At 49.9% G+C, this 17732-nt stretch overlaps 2 protein-coding genes across 5 annotated transcripts in view; one reads left to right on the top strand and one right to left on the bottom strand.

The window, feature by feature from the left end:
• The first annotated feature begins 1932 nt into the window (after positions 1-1932).
• Ykt6 (YKT6 v-SNARE homolog) lies at positions 1933-12215 on the top strand. The gene is made up of 7 exons (XM_051164797.1): positions 1933-2172; positions 5132-5214; positions 6789-6889; positions 8050-8154; positions 8753-8818; positions 10368-10469; positions 11592-12215. Exons 1-7 carry the CDS (start codon positions 2069-2071, stop codon positions 11625-11627), a joined length of 597 nt encoding a protein of 198 aa, XP_051020754.1. The 5' UTR covers positions 1933-2068; the 3' UTR covers positions 11628-12215.
• Positions 12216-16891: 4676 nt separating this feature from the next.
• Camk2b (calcium/calmodulin dependent protein kinase II beta) overlaps positions 16892-17732 on the bottom strand; it is an 89826-nt gene continuing 88985 nt past the window's right edge. For all 4 annotated transcript variants that reach the window (XM_051164689.1, XM_051164687.1, XM_051164688.1 and 1 more), the window contains one exon: positions 16892-17579. The gene's annotated coding sequence lies outside the window, so the exon portion shown is untranslated. The remainder of the gene's footprint in view (positions 17580-17732) is intronic.

A 17732-nucleotide genomic window follows, 5' to 3' on the forward strand; every position in this document is an offset into this window, starting at 1 on the left:
CCTGGATCCCTAAAGTCTTCTATACTGTGTTTGCATGGTTCTTGGCATTGTGACGAATAACCTTGTTTGCAAACTTGACTATATCTAGAATCAACCAGCATACAAGCTGCTGGGCACTTGGGCAGGGCTTTTCTTGAGCAGATTAAATGAAGTAGGAAGACCCACCCTAAATCTGGGTGGTGATGCACATAGAAGGGGGCGGGGAGGGAGCAGGCTCCTCCTGTGGTGGTGCACATAGAAGGGGGCGGGGAAGGAGCAGGCTCCTCCTGTGGTGGTGCACATAGAAGGGGGCGGGGAGGGAGCAGGCTCCTCCTGTGGTGGTGCACTTAAAAGGGGGTGAGGAGGGAGCAGGCTCCTCCTGTGGTGGTGCACATAGAAGGGGGTGGGGAGGGAGCAGGCTCCTCCTGTGGTGGTGCACATAGAAGGGGGTGGGGAGGGAACCGTTGCCTTTTACTCGCTTGTGCTCACTCTTCATGGCTACTTGGTCACTGTGACATTCCTTCACCAATAGTAAAGCCAGCTTTTTAGGGATTCGAATACAGGCTGAAGACCACTCTCCCCAGGAATCTTCCAGACTTTCAGCACCAGACTGAGTCCTGTGGACTGAGCTGATAGCAAATTTACTGCTTCTCCAGTGTGAGACAGACACTGCTGGACTACTTATGCAGGCAGTATCCTGAAATATATATATATATATTTACACATAGCTATGCCTACAGGCAGGTATATATGCATATGAACTCTTCTAGACTAAGCTGTACACATAATGTTCACTAATTATATGGCCAGAGCAGTGACTGGAAGCTGGAAATAAAAATACAGTGCTGTTATCTAATCTATAGACCTTGCTCTTATCTTACCCTGCCTTTAAATCTTTGCTTCAACAGTCTGGAGGGCACCTTCAATCTATAATGACCTTTTGTTTTTTGTTTTTGGTCATTTGGTTGTTGTTAAACATCTGCAACGAGTAGGGCTCCAAATATGACATTTTATCATTTTTAGCAACTTGCCTACAAAAAGGATATTTTTCAAGTTTAACAGATGGCGAGGGGAGCTCACTTTGGTGGCGTGGAAGTACCGGGGCTAAATTCAAGTTGGGTAACAGCTGGGGAAATGGAGTGGAAGACAAGTCTCTTTTGCAATAAATTAACAAGCTTGGCGTGCGAAGTTTGCATATGACCAGATGAGATTTCCTCGGGCCAAGGGAAGCTGATAAAGCCAGAGAAGAGCAGGAGGAGGTGCCAAGGAGTGGCTGGGAGTTTTTTGAGCCTTTTAGTGTTCACGTTTGAATTTTAAGCTCCGTCTCTTACTAATTTTTTTTTGTTTTTTGTTTTTTTAAAATCCAAATCTCTTTCCGCAAGGTGGTTTCCCACCCACTCGCTGCCCTCTTGGTCATTTTGTACAACGTTGGCTGACCGTCTTTGCCCGCCGCCTGTCTCGCCACTGTGTCAGAACAGAGCCGGAATGACAGACCTTGGTCGCCTGGTTTGTCCAACAGGCGTGCCCTTGTCAGGGCCTGGCCAAAGCCAGTGGTGGTTTTGTTTTTGTTTTTTTTTTTTAATGTTTATTATTGCTATGGAAAGGATTGAAGACATGTCTTTCAGTCCTCTGTACTTGGGATACACAGGGAAGAGGGTTGCTTAGCCTGGTGCTGTTACAGGTGCGGGTTGCTATTCTATCTGGATGGGGAGCTAAAAGCGATGGTTCGGCACAGCACTGTCTAGGACCGCCAGCCACGGTCCACGCGACAGCCCGGAAGAGAGCACACGCCAAAGAACTGCCACGCAGGCGGAGGACAGAACCTTCGGGCGCCTACCCGAGCAGACGCGGGGGCGTGCCGCCTCTTATAGGCACGCACGACGCGCACGCGCACGCGCCAGCGTGTACTCCGTCTCCCATCCATTCTCCGTCAAAGCGTTGGGAGCAACCCGCGACCGGAACCGGAAGTGGACCCCAAGCTAGGGAGGAAGAAGCCGGCGCGGCCCTGTCAGCAGCCGGCCGCGGCTGTTCTGAGAGGGACTGTGGCCGGGTCTGGGGGTCCAGCCGGCGGCCCGGAAGGTGCGGCACCATGAAGCTGTACAGCCTCAGCGTCCTTTACAAAAGCGAAGCGAAAGCGGTGCTGCTCAAAGCCGCGTACGATGTGTCTTCCTTCAGTTTCTTCCAGAGGTCCAGGTGAGTGGGCCGGGCCCTGGTGGCTCGACTCCAGAATCTTGGATCGGGTGGGGGGGGGGGGGCAGGGAGTCAAGTCTCTCAAAGGGGGGAGCCAAGCGACGGCCTCGGGAGGCCACGGGCTGTGCCCGAGGAGTCTTCAGCATCCTGGGTAAAGGGCTCTGCCATCCCACAATACTGCCCTGTTGTGGAAAGGTTAGAAGACCAGTTAAAAATCGTACGCATTACCAGGTACATCCCCGAATGTTCTAGGCCAGGATATCGAGACCCAGACATAAGGATGCTGACTACCACCACCCCGCGCCAGGGAGCTAACCAGCGTTTGGTATCTTAACAGCCACCATTGTATTTTGTCGAAGCCAGTGGTTCCCACCTTTCTAAAGCTGCGACCCTTTAATCCTCATGTTGAGGAGACCCCAGTCGAAAAGTTATTTTCGTCGCGACTTCCTAACCATCATTTTGATACTGTTATGAATCGTAATGTGAATATTGTTGGAGACAGAGGTTTGCCAAAGGGGGTCTTGACCCACCATTTGAGAGTCGCTGGTCAAAACCCTTTCCAACAATTCTGTAAGAGATGTAAGAAGGTATTACTTTTATGGCTGAAGTCACCTATGCCTCAAGGATTGGGTGTCCGGGGACAGCTCTACCGTCAAACTCTTCCTGTTTCTTAGTGTTTGGGCCCCGGTGATCAGAAAGTGTCCACACTGGTAGTTAGGAAGGAACCATTGAATTTGTAGTGCTCCTAGCCTTTTAAAAGGTTCAGGAGTGCTTTAATTGTTAAGTGCTACCAACACCCAGTTTTCTGGGAGTGGGCAGCCTGACTCAGACACAAAAGGAGAAAGACCCAACAGGTCTGTGGTCACCTTGTTTCAAAGTCTGGGGGAAATCTGCCCTTTCGGGTTCAGTTCTGGTTTGGGCAGTTCTAAAGACTTCTTACAAGTGGAATCATATGGTAGTTGTCATTTTGTGCCTTGGCAGATTTTACGTAGCAGTTTGGCCCCAAGGTTCATCTGTGGTGCTGCAGAAATCAACATTTTCTTCCTTTGAAAATCTATACATTATTTTTATGTGAGCACTGCTTCTGCATCCATCTGTTGATGGGCACTGTGGCTGTGTGAGTAGTGTTCGCAAGGGGCTGGAAGGTAGCTTGAGCTGGGGAAATAGCTCATCTGGGAAAGTGCTTGCTGTGTGAGGGCCTGAGTGTGATCCCAGACATCCCCCCCCCAAAAAAAAGTAGAGACAAGATAATGACAGTCAGAAGATGATGACTGGCACATCAGCCTCGTTCCAAAAACCAAGGTGTGCACATGCACACAGATGTGTACCCACATGGATAGACACATATCCAAGGACCCAGCATACAGTCTCCTGTGGTGTTTATCTCCACAAGGTGAAATGATGTCATCTTTTGGCTCCTGCTGGCTCTTCCTCTCCTCTATGCTCCCTGGCCTCTGGTCTGTGCTTGACGTTGTTTTTCTCTTATGGAACCTTTGGTGCCAGCTTTGCTCTGGATCTTTTGATTTTTTTTTTTCCTCAGAGATTCTTTGGCACCCTTATCACATGACTAGCAGTGGCATGTTCCAGTTGAGGGAGACCCCCCTCGTTTTTATCTTTGATGTTGCTGTGGTTACTGAAGTCTGATAGTCTCTCACAGTTATTGGACTTCTTCCGAATTACATGACGATAACCATGCTCTCGATGTCATTGTTTAGTTTTATTGCAAGAGCTTCTTGAGGATTTAAAGAAAGCGAAAGAGTATTTTTTTATGATTACTTTCACCGTGTCATTCCCTCAATGATAGTAATAGTAGTATCTTGTGTACCAGGCAAGGTTTCAAGTGCTTTGCGTATATTAACTCGTTTTAACTATCACACTGAAGTCAGCACCATAATTTGCCTGACACATAGTAAGACTTGAAATCCCAGTTAGGCCTTCACTGATTGCAGTTAAGAATCCTGTATTGCCAGATATGGCGCAGTGATCCTAGCACTTGGGAGGCAGAGGCAGCTGGGTCTCTCAGCTTGGTGTGTGTAAGCGTTCTGGCATACCAGGGCTACATAGACCCTGTCTCAAAAACCAAACAACCCCGTACTGATGGCTGTGGATGCCCTTTCTTGTGCATCTCCAGTTGAAGGTTTCTTACCTGTGCTCTGGCTGGGCCATCTCCTGAAATTCTTCCATTCTGCCCAGATCTACACCTCTCTGTGGGCCCATGACAAACCTCTATAGCAGACGTCCATGAGCTATTCCCACGTTTTACCTCAGCTAAGCTCTTCCTTTCTATTCCCTCCACAGATCTGAGCTAGCTCTTTCCCAGCCAGGTCTGTCCCGTGGCCACGGCACTAACTGGTGTGCTTCTGTCTGACAGTTTTTGCCACCAGTGTTTTTCTAGAGCAGTGTATGTTTATCCCGCTTCTTGGAAATTAATACAGAAGCCGTTTTCTACTTTGACACTAGGCCCCATGCAGGTTGGCTTTTTTTTTTTAATCCTATTTTTATTTTCTGTGTGTAGCTGTGAGTGCATCATGGGATGTTTATGGGTCAGAGAAGAACTGGTGGGAGCCATTGCTCTCCTTCCATCATGCAGGTTCCAGGGATCAGACTCAGGTTTTCAGACCTGACAGTTGGTGCTTTTATCCAAAGAGCCATCTCACTGGACCCCAAATCGTGGTGTGAACGAAATGTTAAATTGACTGGAGCCTAAAGATTTCCAGACATGCGGAAGTGGGTTGTTCTGGCTGGTTAGGTGGTGCACAGATATGGCTTGAATGGTGGTATATGCATTTTCACTCATGTACATTGTGTTTCTTACAGTTTCTAAAGCTAGGAGGGGAAAAAATACCACCAAGAGGTAATGAATGTCTCCCTACCGTAGAACCTTGGAGGTCACTTTCCATTGTGCTGGGGCCACATGGACGGACTGAAAGAAGGTTATAAATATATGTGTTGTGTTTCCTAGCGTTCAGGAATTCATGACCTTTACAAGTCAACTGATTGTGGAACGCTCGTCGAAAGGCAGCAGAGCTTCTGTCAAAGAACAAGGTAAGAAGGCTCACAGCCTGTGGAGTGCTGGCCTGCTTGGCACACCTTAGCACACGGTGCTGCCTGCTGTGCCACAGGACTGCTCCCAGAACCCTGCTCTTTGGCTACCCTGTTCCCTCCCTTGCTGTTGAAGTCCAAGCTTACTGTATAACACTTGCTGTGCAACTGCATTTAATGCAGCTTGCTCCCACTGAAGCTTAGGCTCCGACCGACAGGCCACCAGCAGCCTTCCTGTGCTGCTTTTCCGACCAGAGTTGCAGGAGCTTCAAAAGAGGGTTTCTAGCTAGCACTTGTGAGGTGATTCTGTGTTCTGTGGACCTTAAGTGTGTCTGATTTCTGTCTCGAACAAGATCTTTGCCCTACTTCACAATTGAGGTTTTGCACTGTTTTAGACACATACATTTAACAGATAACTTTGAGGTTACATGAATTTCATCAGGCATAAACAAAGACAGCCTCACATAGGCAGTGGCCCCAGGATAGAGTTCCTGAATCAGTAGTCGCAGGTCAGCCATACTGACTATGTATTCTCTGTGAAGAGTAGCTGTGCTGTGACTAACACAGAAGTGAAAAGGACACGTGTCTCTATCAGTGTTCTTTCTCCCTCACACTGTCTGCCCTTTGCAGTTTTATCACTTAAGGACTATTCTCACACTGGCAAGCTTCTCAGTTTCTATGGAAACTGACTCCATTTTGGTTCTTATTTGGGGATGTATGCAAAATAAGCCAATTCTCCATCTCCTCTCCTCTGCCTTCTTGTTGATCTCTGCTCCCTGATCCCAGGGACTTACACTCTTTTCCTCTTTTGTCTTCTCTCTGTTTAACATTGGAATCTTCTGGGTCAGACCCTTAAAACAAGGGCTATCTGTAAGCTCCCGTTCTAGTTTCTCTTATTTTGGGGATGTGGTTAGCTGTGTCATCTCTGAGTCTTTTCAAAGCGATGAAAATCAACAATCCTATGGATTCTGGTTATTTTGCAGGGGCCTTTCTGCAAACCGTACCCTTTAATCATGTGACAGCTTTAGTGCAATAACACTAAGGACCTCAGCCAGGAGTGGCTAGTTTTTTTTTTTTGGCAGTTCCTCCTAGCCACTCACCACAGGCTAAAGTATGCTAAACCATGTTCTTATTACAGAGATTGAAGCCCGGGGAGGTAATTTCCTGCTTCCCAGCTACTCTGAAGAGATTATTTTAAGAAAGTAGAAGCAGCTTGTCTTGTCTGGTGTTCTCTCAACTTAGGAGCAACACAGAGCCTCAGAGGGCCATAAATTGCCAAGACAGACCTGGCCTGAGCTAAAAGCAGATCTGGGATTGCTCCTGGGGACATTGCCTCTGGTGTGTTTCCCATCCCTGGCAGCTCATTTTGATCTTGTTACACACATGGTATCAGGGAATCTGGGGCGTTCGTCAGAGCTCCTTCCAGAACTGTGGTAATGACCTCTGGTAGACCTCACTCAGAGCAGTTGAATTTAAAGTAGTTTCAGAGTGGCTTTGTTTGAAATACAAAGCAGGAACCAGATTTAGACTGAAGCCCTCACGTCAGTAGCCACACATGAGATCTCTTGTCTCCTTAGAGTATCTTTGCCATGTCTACGTGCGGAGTGACAGTCTTGCAGGTGTGGTCATTGCTGACAGTGAATACCCTTCCAGAGTGGCCTTTACCTTGCTGGAGAAGGTGAGTGTATCATGAGACTGGGATGCCAAGTGTAAAGCATGGTAGAGCCAGTGCCCAGTTATCACCTCCACCCAAACCAGGAAACATTGGAGTCCCTGCCTGTTTTTATATTTTCTCCTTCGCTGACTCCGCCCTTCATGTGACCTGTGTTCCTGCCACTGGGTTGCATTACCTCTCTATGGACTAGGGCCACCGCAGCCCTCTCCCCGTGCTCCTCCTGAAGGGTCCTTGTTCTCCTCCCATTGCTCCTGCAGGCAACCTCTCCCTTGGGGTCGGTCAGTGGCTTCATGGAGTTCGTTTGTTTGGTTGGGTTTTTGAGACAGGGTCTCTCTGTGTAGCCTGGGCTGTTCTGGACTCACTTTGTAGACCAGACTGGTCTCAAACTCACAGAGATCCGCCTGCCTCTGCCTCCTCAGTGCAGAGATTAATGTTGTGTGCCACCACGCCCTGCTGAGTTTGTTTTTGAGACAGGGTGTTACTGTGTGTCCTTGTCTGGCCTGGAACTCATACTGTAGACCAGGTTGGCCTCAAACTCAGAATTTCACCTGTCTCTGTCTCCTGAGTACTGAAGTAAAGGTGTGTTGCTGCACCACATACAGTTCTACCCACTCCATGGAGTTCAGTGCCCGGGGAGTCCTAATTATACACTCTGACAGAAGCTGCTGCCATGTCCTGCCTTCACGTCACTGCAGCACTTGTGGCATGTGGAAAGGACCAGCTTGTTTTTTGTTCATTTATTTTTCAAGACCGGGTTTTTCTGTGTACTCCTGGCTGTCCTGGAATTTATTCTGTAGATCAGGCTGGCCTAAAACTCAGAGATCCACCCAGCTCCACTTCCTGAGTGCTGGGGTTCCTCCGGCAAGCTCACTTTCTTGAAGCATTACTTTGGAAAACAAGAGGGCTACTGTGAAATGAGGACACTTGATCATTACCCAGATGAGGCTACCCCATGCTGGGCACACAGAGCTTTCGCTTCTGGACTACTTAGCATATGTTTTCATCGCAAACATTTGAAAAGAGGAACTTGAACCTAGACTGTTCCCTTGCCATGCGATGTCCTTGTACCCTGGGGAGCCCAGGAGGCTTATGTGGGACGAGTGCTGCTGGTGAAGCTCTGGTGAGCGGGATGGGAGATAGGCTGACTCTCCTTTGTTTTGCAGGTACTAGATGAATTCTCCAAGCAAGTCGATAGGATAGACTGGCCAGTAGGATCCCCTGCTACAATCCAATACACAGCCCTGGATGGGCATCTTAGTCGATACCAGGTGAGTTTAAGGTAACGTCATCTTAGCCAGGCGCGTTGGTGCATGGCAGATGATCTCTGTGAGTTCAAGGCCAGCCTGGTCTACAAAGCAAGTCCTGGATATCCAAGGCTACACAGAGAGACCCTGTCTCGGAAAAACACGCACACGCACACACACACACACACACACACACACGAAATGTCCTCTAGAGACGGGCCCAGAAGCTATGTGATCTGGAAAAGGTCAAGGTGAACTATCGATTTGAAAAATACAGAGAAATACTTTCAGACGTATATAACTCAAGCTCTAGGTAGGCCTTTTTTTTTTTTTTTTTTTTTTTTTTTTTTTTAAGTTTTTCAAGATAGGGTTTCTCTGTATAGCCTTGGCTGTCCAAGACTCACTTTGTAGACCAGGCTGGCCTCGAACTCACAGCGATCCACCTGTCTCTGCCTCCTGAGTGCTGGGATTAAAAGCATGCACCACCACACCCGGCTCTCGGCAGGCTTTTGAGTTCTGTGTTCTGGGCCTTTTTATTGTGAGAATTGTTCCGCTTCCTTAGTTCAGGGTTGTTTATAGGTAGCTACTTAGTCTTGACTTCGACTTTTCTATTCTTTCCTAGAACCCCAGAGAAGCTGACCCAATGAGTAAAGTACAAGCCGAACTGGACGAGACCAAAATCATTCTGGTAAGCAGGAAGATGGAGAGCAATGTGCGAACCCAAGGACGGGGGCATGCCCTTGACCAAACACACGGAGCGCTTTTTTATTTTAATGATTGTCACAGCATGCTCCAGGAGCTGGTAATTGCCACTCAGCCTCATCACTGTCCTGGGAATACCCATTCTTAGTTCTCAGCACCCTCTACTTGGAGGGGACCAGGCTGCATCCTAGTGCATCCTTCTAGATGAGTATTCTGCCAGTGAGCTATATTCCTGGCCTTAGGAATGTATTTTTATGTTATAGGAATTTCTCAGCTGTGTGCAGGACTAAGGGACAGTTTGGTTAGTTCCTCAGCTGGTTCCACTTACACACGTGTACCACTGCCTGGCAGTGGCTGCCTGGGGGAGAGAGGGAGCCATTCTTGATCCTGACACAGGCCCTGGCTGCTCCTCTGAGGGCTTCTATCTCTGTGCTCCCATTTCCCCAAGGCAGAGACTGTAGTGCTGACAGGCTAACACTCACCTCAGGGCGGGGGCTTCCTGTCATGGTGCTTTCCCTAAGCATGTAATCTATTGCATTTATGACTTGTGTGTGTAATTCTGAATTTTGAAGGAGCTATATTTTTAAGTGACAAAGGGAAAGTAACTGAGATTTAAGAGTTCCTTACTTAATTGAGAATATCCAAATAGCTCTCCATTGTGTCTCTAGTATAAAAAAGTCACTAATACAGCATTTCTTTTTATAATTTTTACTTTATATGTAAGGGCATTTTGCCTGCATGTTGCATCTGTGCACTACACTTGTGCAGTTCTCTCAGACACCAGAAGAAGGCATTGAATCCCCTGCACTGGAGTCAGAGAGGGTTGTGAGCTGCTCTGTGGGTGCTAGGAATTGAACCCAGGTCTTTTTAACCACTGAGCTGTCTTTCCAGTCCTATTAATAAGTGTTTTGCATACTGAGTCTGAGTCTCTGACATCAAGTGTTTGTACCTGCCGCACATATTAGGACTTGGTTCATGTCAAGTGCTTGGTAGCTCTTTGGCTCCTGAGTCAGATGACACAGCTTTCTCACTATATTAGTTTCCTGTGGCTGCTAAGAAATAGGCATAAACTGTATGACATCAACAGGATACAAACATCATCACTTTTTAAACTGATGAGGCTTACAAAGACCTTATTTCCAGGTAAGGCTGTATTCAGAGGTTCTGGGTGGCTGTGAGTCTGGATGGCCACTGTCCATGCTAGTGCACTCATACACCACTCGGATGTGCCTCTCCCTTCGCATAGGAAGGTCTGCACCTGTGCTCACAGCACACAAGCATAAATATAGTGAGCTTTGTGTAAGCTTTCCTGGAGCAGTGCTTACCTCAATCTGTGCTGGGAAAAACACTGAGAAAACCACCAGGTCCTGTACTGCCTACTTGACTGGAGCACCTTCTGGGACTGGGCCCCAGTGCTTGTTTGTCTGGGTAGGGGCCCAGAGGAAGGACTTCTAGCCATTACACATCCCTAAGGGCCCGCTGTCAGCAGCCACTTACTGTGTAGAACCGAGAGTTTTCTTCTCTCTTTTGTCCAGCATAACACCATGGAGTCTTTATTAGAGCGAGGCGAGAAGCTTGATGACTTGGTATCCAAATCAGAAGTCCTGGGAACACAGTCGAAAGCCTTCTATAAAACTGTGAGTAGCCCTGCCTGCGCTCTTGGAATCTCCTACCGGGCTGTTGCACCTTGTTTCTCTGGCTCTCTTTTTTAGGCCTGGCCCTTTGTTTTGCCAATATTCGGTTTGGGTGCCACTCCTTGGGATACGGGAACCTAAAGCAAGTGCTTCAGCCCCAGTGAACATCCTGCTGCTTGACTAAGGCTTTGCCTAGCTGGTTTTGGGCCCAGCACCCCCTTCCTGTATCGATTCCAGCTTTGGCCACCAGGGTTTTCCTGATCCCTCTGTTGGCAGAGAGGTTGGGCCCAAGTCTGTCAGATGCCAGCAGCTCACCTCTCTAGGGTGGTTCTTAGCTCTCTAATGGATTTCCCTTCATTGGCAGGGTCCCTCCTGCTGACTGCCTGTTTCTCTCCAGGCATTAACTAAATTTCCAACTGTGAACATTGTGTTGTGTTGTTTAATGCTTATGGGTATTTTGCCTGCATGTATGTATGTATGTGTACCACATAAATGCCTGTTGTGCTCAGAGGCCGGAAGAGGATACAGAATTCCCCGAAACTGGAGTTACAGGTGGTTGTGGGCTGCCATGTGGGTGCTGGGAATTGAACTCAGGTCCTCTAGAAGAACAGATAGTGTTCTTAACCACTAAGCCATCTCCTCAAGTCTAGCATTGTGCTCTTGGCTCACTGTGGGACAGTAGCAGAGATGAGTCGGCCCGTGCGTGTTTACATTGAGTTGCATATTGGAGGAAGATGAGCAGGTCGGGTTAGAAGGGTGGGCTTGGACCAGAAAGCAAGAACAGGTGCCCCAGCAAGCATGAGCAGGGCCCAGGGTTCCTCTCTGGAGGACTGCCGAGGCAGTCTGATAGCGTTGCTGAAGCACTCAGCCAGTCCAGTGTCCGTTACTGCTGCCTTTGCTTATTCGTGGTCTGATAGCAGGAACTTTGATCAATTTATTGAAAACATCAGTGGGGTGTGAAAAAACATAAGGAGTCCAGTGGAAGCAGTGTCACTGTGGGCAGGGCCCCTGCAGCCTGGAGGCCCATCCCACTCTCTGTCTGACAGTTTCAGTGGAGCTCCATTTCCCACATCCTCCAGCCCTCCTTGGCGCCCTTCAGCCTCTTTTTTTTTCCCCCCTTTCAAGGCCCGGAAACAAAACTCATGCTGTGCAATCATGTGACGTAGCCCACAGAGGCAGGCGCTGGATCGTCACGTCACATCAGAACTACAGCCCCTGGAGACGAAGCAGTGTCCTAGAAGAGATCTAGAGCCAGGCAGACTGGCAGTTTTTATTTTGAAGTTCCCAAGCGGAATGGACGGATGATTTAAGGGTGGGAACATTGAAGTTCATGTATGTGGTTGTGACTTTGGCAAAGAATGTGAGGTCCTCAAAGATGTCATGTTGGGAAAATGAAACCATAAACTCTAAGTGGCTCTTATAGGTGCTGAAGGGTGTATTCTCAGCTAACCCTGGAAGGCTCTATGGGAGGGAATCTTTCTCCTGATCCTTGGTATGACTTAAGATTTTATTTGTGCATTAACAATATTAACTCTCCAGTGAATGGGGTGGGGGAGGGGTCTCGGGTGATGGGGTGAGGCTAGGCAGAGTTTGAACACTCCAGGATTCTATCCTCTGCACTGTAGGGGTTGAGAGAAAATCACCATGGCCAGTAGAAGGCAGTGGTCACTGGGTCTCACCTGTTTAGCTTGCCTGTCTGCTAGGATTGGCATCTGCCAGGGGCAGGGCCCGTTCTAAATACCTTCATCCAGTACTATAAGATGACTGTGGGAGGAACTTAGAATGGAATGAGATAGGCAAAGTGTATGTTGTGGTTTTATCAGCCAGCAAACTGCATTTGGGCTCTTCTGGTGTTGGGAGGGTCAGCTGGGAGTTCCCATCTTGAGAGGAAGAAGCAGACACAGGTGTCTTCAGCTGTCCAGTGTGGAGGCACACTCACCTTGACTTGAATCTGGACTTTGAACATCAAGATCAAAGTAGTGGGCACTGTCATCTCTCAAAGCTGGTTTTATTTGTCTCTGTGCCTGTAAGACTTTTTTTGGCACCTGCCTGGGGCCTGCATACTGGAACAAGTCAGTCCTGTAGGTACCAGGTCAGGTGCCAGCAGCCCAAAGATTGCCAGTGCCCACCTGTGTCTGTCCAGCTCTCCTACAAGCCCCTTCCTAGTCAGAGGCAGCTGCAGGGTAGAGGATGTAGCGGGGTCGGTCTGAGCTGGTGCCCACTGCTAGCACAGCGTTCATGGTGGATCCAGGATGTGCTGGGTCCCACATCGCCTCTTCATGTTCTGCTGTGCACAAAGTGTATCTGAGAGATCCCGTTTTCCCAAAAGCCCCTGCTGGGATGTTGGCCTCTGAGTGTGGAGCCAGGGTTGTCTCACTCTGATGACCCCTGCCCTGAGCTTGCTGAGCTGCCTCAGAGTGCCCATGTGAGGAGGGCGATGTCTACTGTGGCTTCCAAAGTCCCCGTTGGTTGGTGTACCTGCCTATTTCTCTGGATAATACTAGCCAAAGGGCTCAGGCTACCCCCTGGAGTGGCCTGCCCCTGTAATGTTCCTGCTGCCACCAACCTCTCCGAACCACGGCCCCTGGACAGTGCAGATCCAGTCTGTTGCACTTGAGGTGGAATGCAAGGCCTGGGATGCTGCCTCCTTTTCCTGTTGCTCTGGAGGGTGCTGGGGAGGAGTGGAGGTGGGTGGAGGTAGAAGTTTATGGGAAAAGGGAACCTTCGCCCACATACACTGTCCTGCATGGTCTCACATGCCCTGCAGTGGATGAGTGTGTGTTTCCCATCCCCCATTATAGTCAAATGTTAAATCACTTGGCAAGAGTGTATTTTAATAATGCCTAACTGCTCTATGTTCTGTTTCAAGGTTTCTGTCTAAATAAAGTTGTCTTTTGAAATTCTAGTACTGTCCTGTGTTTACTGTTAGCTTCAGGGAAACCTCTGCCCCCCAACCCAACCACTGAGGGTGAGGAGAGACCAGGTACTTTGTCCCTGCAGGTACTAGGATCCTGTCCTGGATAAACTTCAGCCCTTTCTGGTAGGTTAAGCTCCTAGCCCAGCTCTGCACAGCTGACAGCTGGGACCTGGGGGAGCTGCCTCTAGCAATAGAGCTGGGGGAGGAGGCTTTGTCTTCCCAAGGTTCCCCTCCATGCAGCCTGGCTCCAAACCCACCAGGTCCAGGAAGCTGAGGGTATGGGGGGACGGCTTACTCCCGAGAGGCACTGCTAACTTGTGAGGGTCGGCATGGGCATATTCAATCTGGTGTATGATTGAGTTTGAAGTGGTCCTTGGTGTGTGGCAGTTAGTGGTCTGAGGCCTCTGCAGCCTCTTTCTCAGCATGTCAACTAGGTCTTGCAGCCTGTCCTTGCTGTCCGAGATCCTCTCTGCCTGACCTGGGCTAGCAGCTCTGGATCAAGTGTGCCACCTTTTCCTGGTGCATGGACCTGGTAGGTAGTGTTCAGGATAACCTGAACTGCCTTGGGGTGACAGATGCCTAAGGAGCTTTGTTAAAAGTACTGTCCAAAAACGATGAGTGAACTGTACCTCAGAAGTGTCTCTCCAGCCTGTAGTGCTCAGCTCCATACCAGGTGGTTAGCTCTGCCTAAGCCTCTGAAAACCCTGTCAGTTTCGGTGCTGTCCAAAACCCACAGGAAGGCTTCAGGAATAATGCATGCTGCCTGGAGGCTTAGGCTCGGTAGCATGTTGCCTGTCTCAGGGAGGCCTGGCCTGGAAACGCTCCTCCGATTACAGCTGATATGTGACTGGAACCCTAGATAGAGGGCCCACTGCCACTGCACCTGTGGGTGCTGGCCTACATTCTTGTATTAGCTCCGCTTGCTTGTGCCTACTGCCTGCTTGCCTGTGTACCCGAGAGCACCTCTCTCGGTGGGGCCCACAGAGACCATGAGGTAGCCATCAGTGGCCTCCTTTTCAAAGTGAAGGTGTTTAGAAACAAATGTTTAAGATGGGGGAGGCAGTTGGGAGTATTGGTCAGTTCTAGACCCCTTGGGTCTCCCTACTCCCAGTGGATAGGACTGAGGATATAAGGGCACATCTTTGGAGACTTGAGCAGACCGACCTTGAAGACAGGACAGGCCTACCACAGATTGCTAGGAAAGATTTGCCCTGGGCTCGGGCTGGAGATGCAGGGGAAAGCCTGGGGAGGGGCCTCTGCTTTGCAGCCAGAACAGAGAGTTAGCACATGGCTATGGCCTTGGCTGTCAGAACAGACTTAGCACATGGCTATGGCCTTGTCTGTCTTGCGTCCTGGCTCTTGGAGTCCCTTTGTTCTTGGTAAAGATCGCAGACTTGAGCTCCAGATCGAGTGTCTCTGTGAAAGCCTCTTGATCCCACCCTTGGTGGCTACCTAATGTGAATGCTGACCTGTGCTATATGCCTGCATACCCCATGGAGGCTGACTTGGGGGTTACTTAACACATGACCATGTCTAGAGCAGTCAACAGAGCCAATAGGAAGGCCATGAAAGGAGCTCAGAAGGACCTGGGCTTTTTCTGCTGCAGCAGACACCCTTGCTGGAGGCCACCCTTGGTTTACTGGGATGACAGGCAAGGACAGAGCTGTGGAGCTAGAGGCACTAAGGGGTGAAGAGAAGGCTGTGCTCCACTGATCCCCTCGAAGGGGCTTAGGGCCCCATATCCCTCCATTCTCACCATCAGGGGTGGCCCCTAAGCCACGTCTGGGGTAGGGAGCAGATGGCTCTGTATTGTATTGTGTGGGATGGGATTCGTAGGGCCTCGGCACAGAGCACTCAGCTGTACTGGAAGCAATTTGTCCTTTTTTTTTTTTTTTAATTTGTGTTTTTTTTTTTTTTATTTGCAGTTTCCCGAGACAGAACAAAATAAGAATAATTTTTGTACACCTACAAGGCTCAGAAAGAAAAGACAACAGAACTCAGCAAAAAGAGAGAAGAGGGAGGGAGTCGCCAGTACCGCAGGCAGTGACACGCTGCAGCACTGGCCAGCGGCCGACGCCACCACCTGCGAACACCTAGCCAGCAGAGCAGGAGTGAGCGACCTGCTCTTCAGAGGGTCATGCAAAAGAATTGTCCCCCAGAAAAAAAAATATCCCCAAATTATCCCAGACAGGCAGCTTTGTGGAGATAACAAGGTGGGTGGGAGGAGGAAAGGAGACCCCAGGATGCCAGGGTGGCTGGCCACAGGGCCTCACACTGTCCGTGGCAAGCCCTGCCACTATTCCATGGCCTTGGGCCACTTGAGTGGAGCCTGGCACGTGTTTACCCTGTGTCCATGGGTAGGGGACAGCTGTCCTGGGCACAGTGTGGATGAAAGGTGGTATCCACTGAGTATCTGTAGGTGGACAGTCCCCCTTTGAGTTTAGGATCCTGTGTCCTGCTCCCCACTTCGCGCCCTCCCTTGGCTTTTGTTTGTAAGAGAAGATAAAGAAAATCCTGGTTGAAAATGATGTGAATTTAAAGTGGGCAGCACTGGGGTGGTAGCCACGGACCTCTGCAATCAAAACTCCTGACCAACTCCCATCCAACCCGGCCTCATACCTGCCTCCCTAGCCTGGCCTCATACCTGCCTCCCTAGCCTGGCCTCATACCTGCCTCCCTAGCCCAGCCTCATACCTGCCTCCCTAGCCTGACTCCACAACCTTTCCTGCCTCGCTGACTCTTTCTAATCACCAAAGGCCAGGGCCACCCACGACAAGCCCAGGCAGCCGGCACCTAGGAGCACCACTGGGCCCTGGAGGTGGCACACCATCCTAATGGACCCTCCCTCTACCCACTGGTATCCAGGCCCCACACCCATATATCTCTGCCCCCAGCCTGCCTTCTCTCTACACGGTGTCCAGGCCTACCTGGAAGGACCTCACAAAACACAGCCCTAACCAATTTTGGCTTTCCACAGTGCCCCTAGCTGGCTCAACGCTCCAGCGTCTGCTCTCTAGGCCCAGGTTAGGAAAACACTCCTACTTTGTCAAACACCTGTATGGACCCGCATTGTGCAGGAGCCTGAAACCCATCTTCTGGCCCCTCTTTACCACTTCCTGCACCGTCCGACCAAGTCTTGAGCACCCAGACTCCAAGTTCAGTGGGCAAACACCCTAGATGCAGCCTGGCCTGCTCCCGGCATCCGTCCAGTTATTTCATGTCCTCGGTCCTCTGTAGGGTCTACTGCCAACTTCACAGAGAGGAACTGCTCAGGCCAAGGGTGGGCCACTGTTGCTCAGCTGCTGGTGGCAGGGTAGGGACAAGTGTCCCAAACAGGAAGGAGGCATCCTCTGGCCCAGTCCTCTCTTCATAGCTAGCTGGGTAGGCACTGCAGCCAGAACTCCTGCTTAACCAACTCTTGCCAGGCAAGAGGCCATTACCTCATTCCCCAAAGAACCAGAGTGGAAAGCCCGGGTTCTTCTCTTCTCTGACGACCTTGAGGAGATGATTCTCCTACACAGTCCGTGGGGCAAAGGTCGGTCCTTGGCTAGAGGAGTGCCCACCCAGCCCTTCACAGGATGAGGGGGTTGGGGGAAGCGGGGACAGCAGCGACTCTCAGGCACAACTAGCAGGGAAGGAGGCAGCCCCCAGCCCTTCCCAAGACACCTGACGCCACAACAGCCAGGTTAGCATGTGGGGCCCATGCATGGGAGGGAGGATGCAGACGCCCAAGGTGTGGGGTGTGTGCGATACCTACAGACTAACACGGTCAGCACGGGCACATTCACGCCCTGAGGGTCCCCAAAGCCAGGAGCGGAACAGACACATGTGGAGCTTGGGTCGGGGGAGTGGCCCCACAAATGCCAGATTTTTTTTTTTTTTACAGCTTTTTCCTTTCTTTAGGTTTTTTTTTGTTTTTCTGTTTCACCCGATGCCAATTTTTTCTTTTCTTTTTTTTTCTTTTTCTTTTTTTTTCTTTTTTTCTTTTCTTTTCTTTTCTTTTTTTTTTTTTTTTTGCATGTGGTTGTTGTCATCATCTTATTTTAAAAAACAAATCACATCTGGTCTTGTTTTTCTGCAGACACAGGCACCAGGGGAGGGGACGAGGCAGACACAAACATGCGACAGGCAGGCCGTGCGCCCGAGGGCGGCTGGGCTCCAAACACCAACTCTGTCCGGTGAAACCAGGCGCAGCTCTGAAACAGGGGGCGGGTCACCTTCCTCAGCACGGCATACCCACCCTAAGGACCCAAGCCTTTGCTATTTGGAAAGGATCCTGGCAGGAAACCAGCAAGCTAATGTCCTTTCAGGGGCCTGCCACAAGAGGTATTGCTATCCCCACCCATCCC

The sequence above is a fragment of the Acomys russatus genome, chromosome 22 (assembly GCF_903995435.1).
Source record: "Acomys russatus chromosome 22, mAcoRus1.1, whole genome shotgun sequence".
Classification (NCBI taxonomy): Eukaryota; Metazoa; Chordata; class Mammalia; order Rodentia; family Muridae; genus Acomys; species Acomys russatus.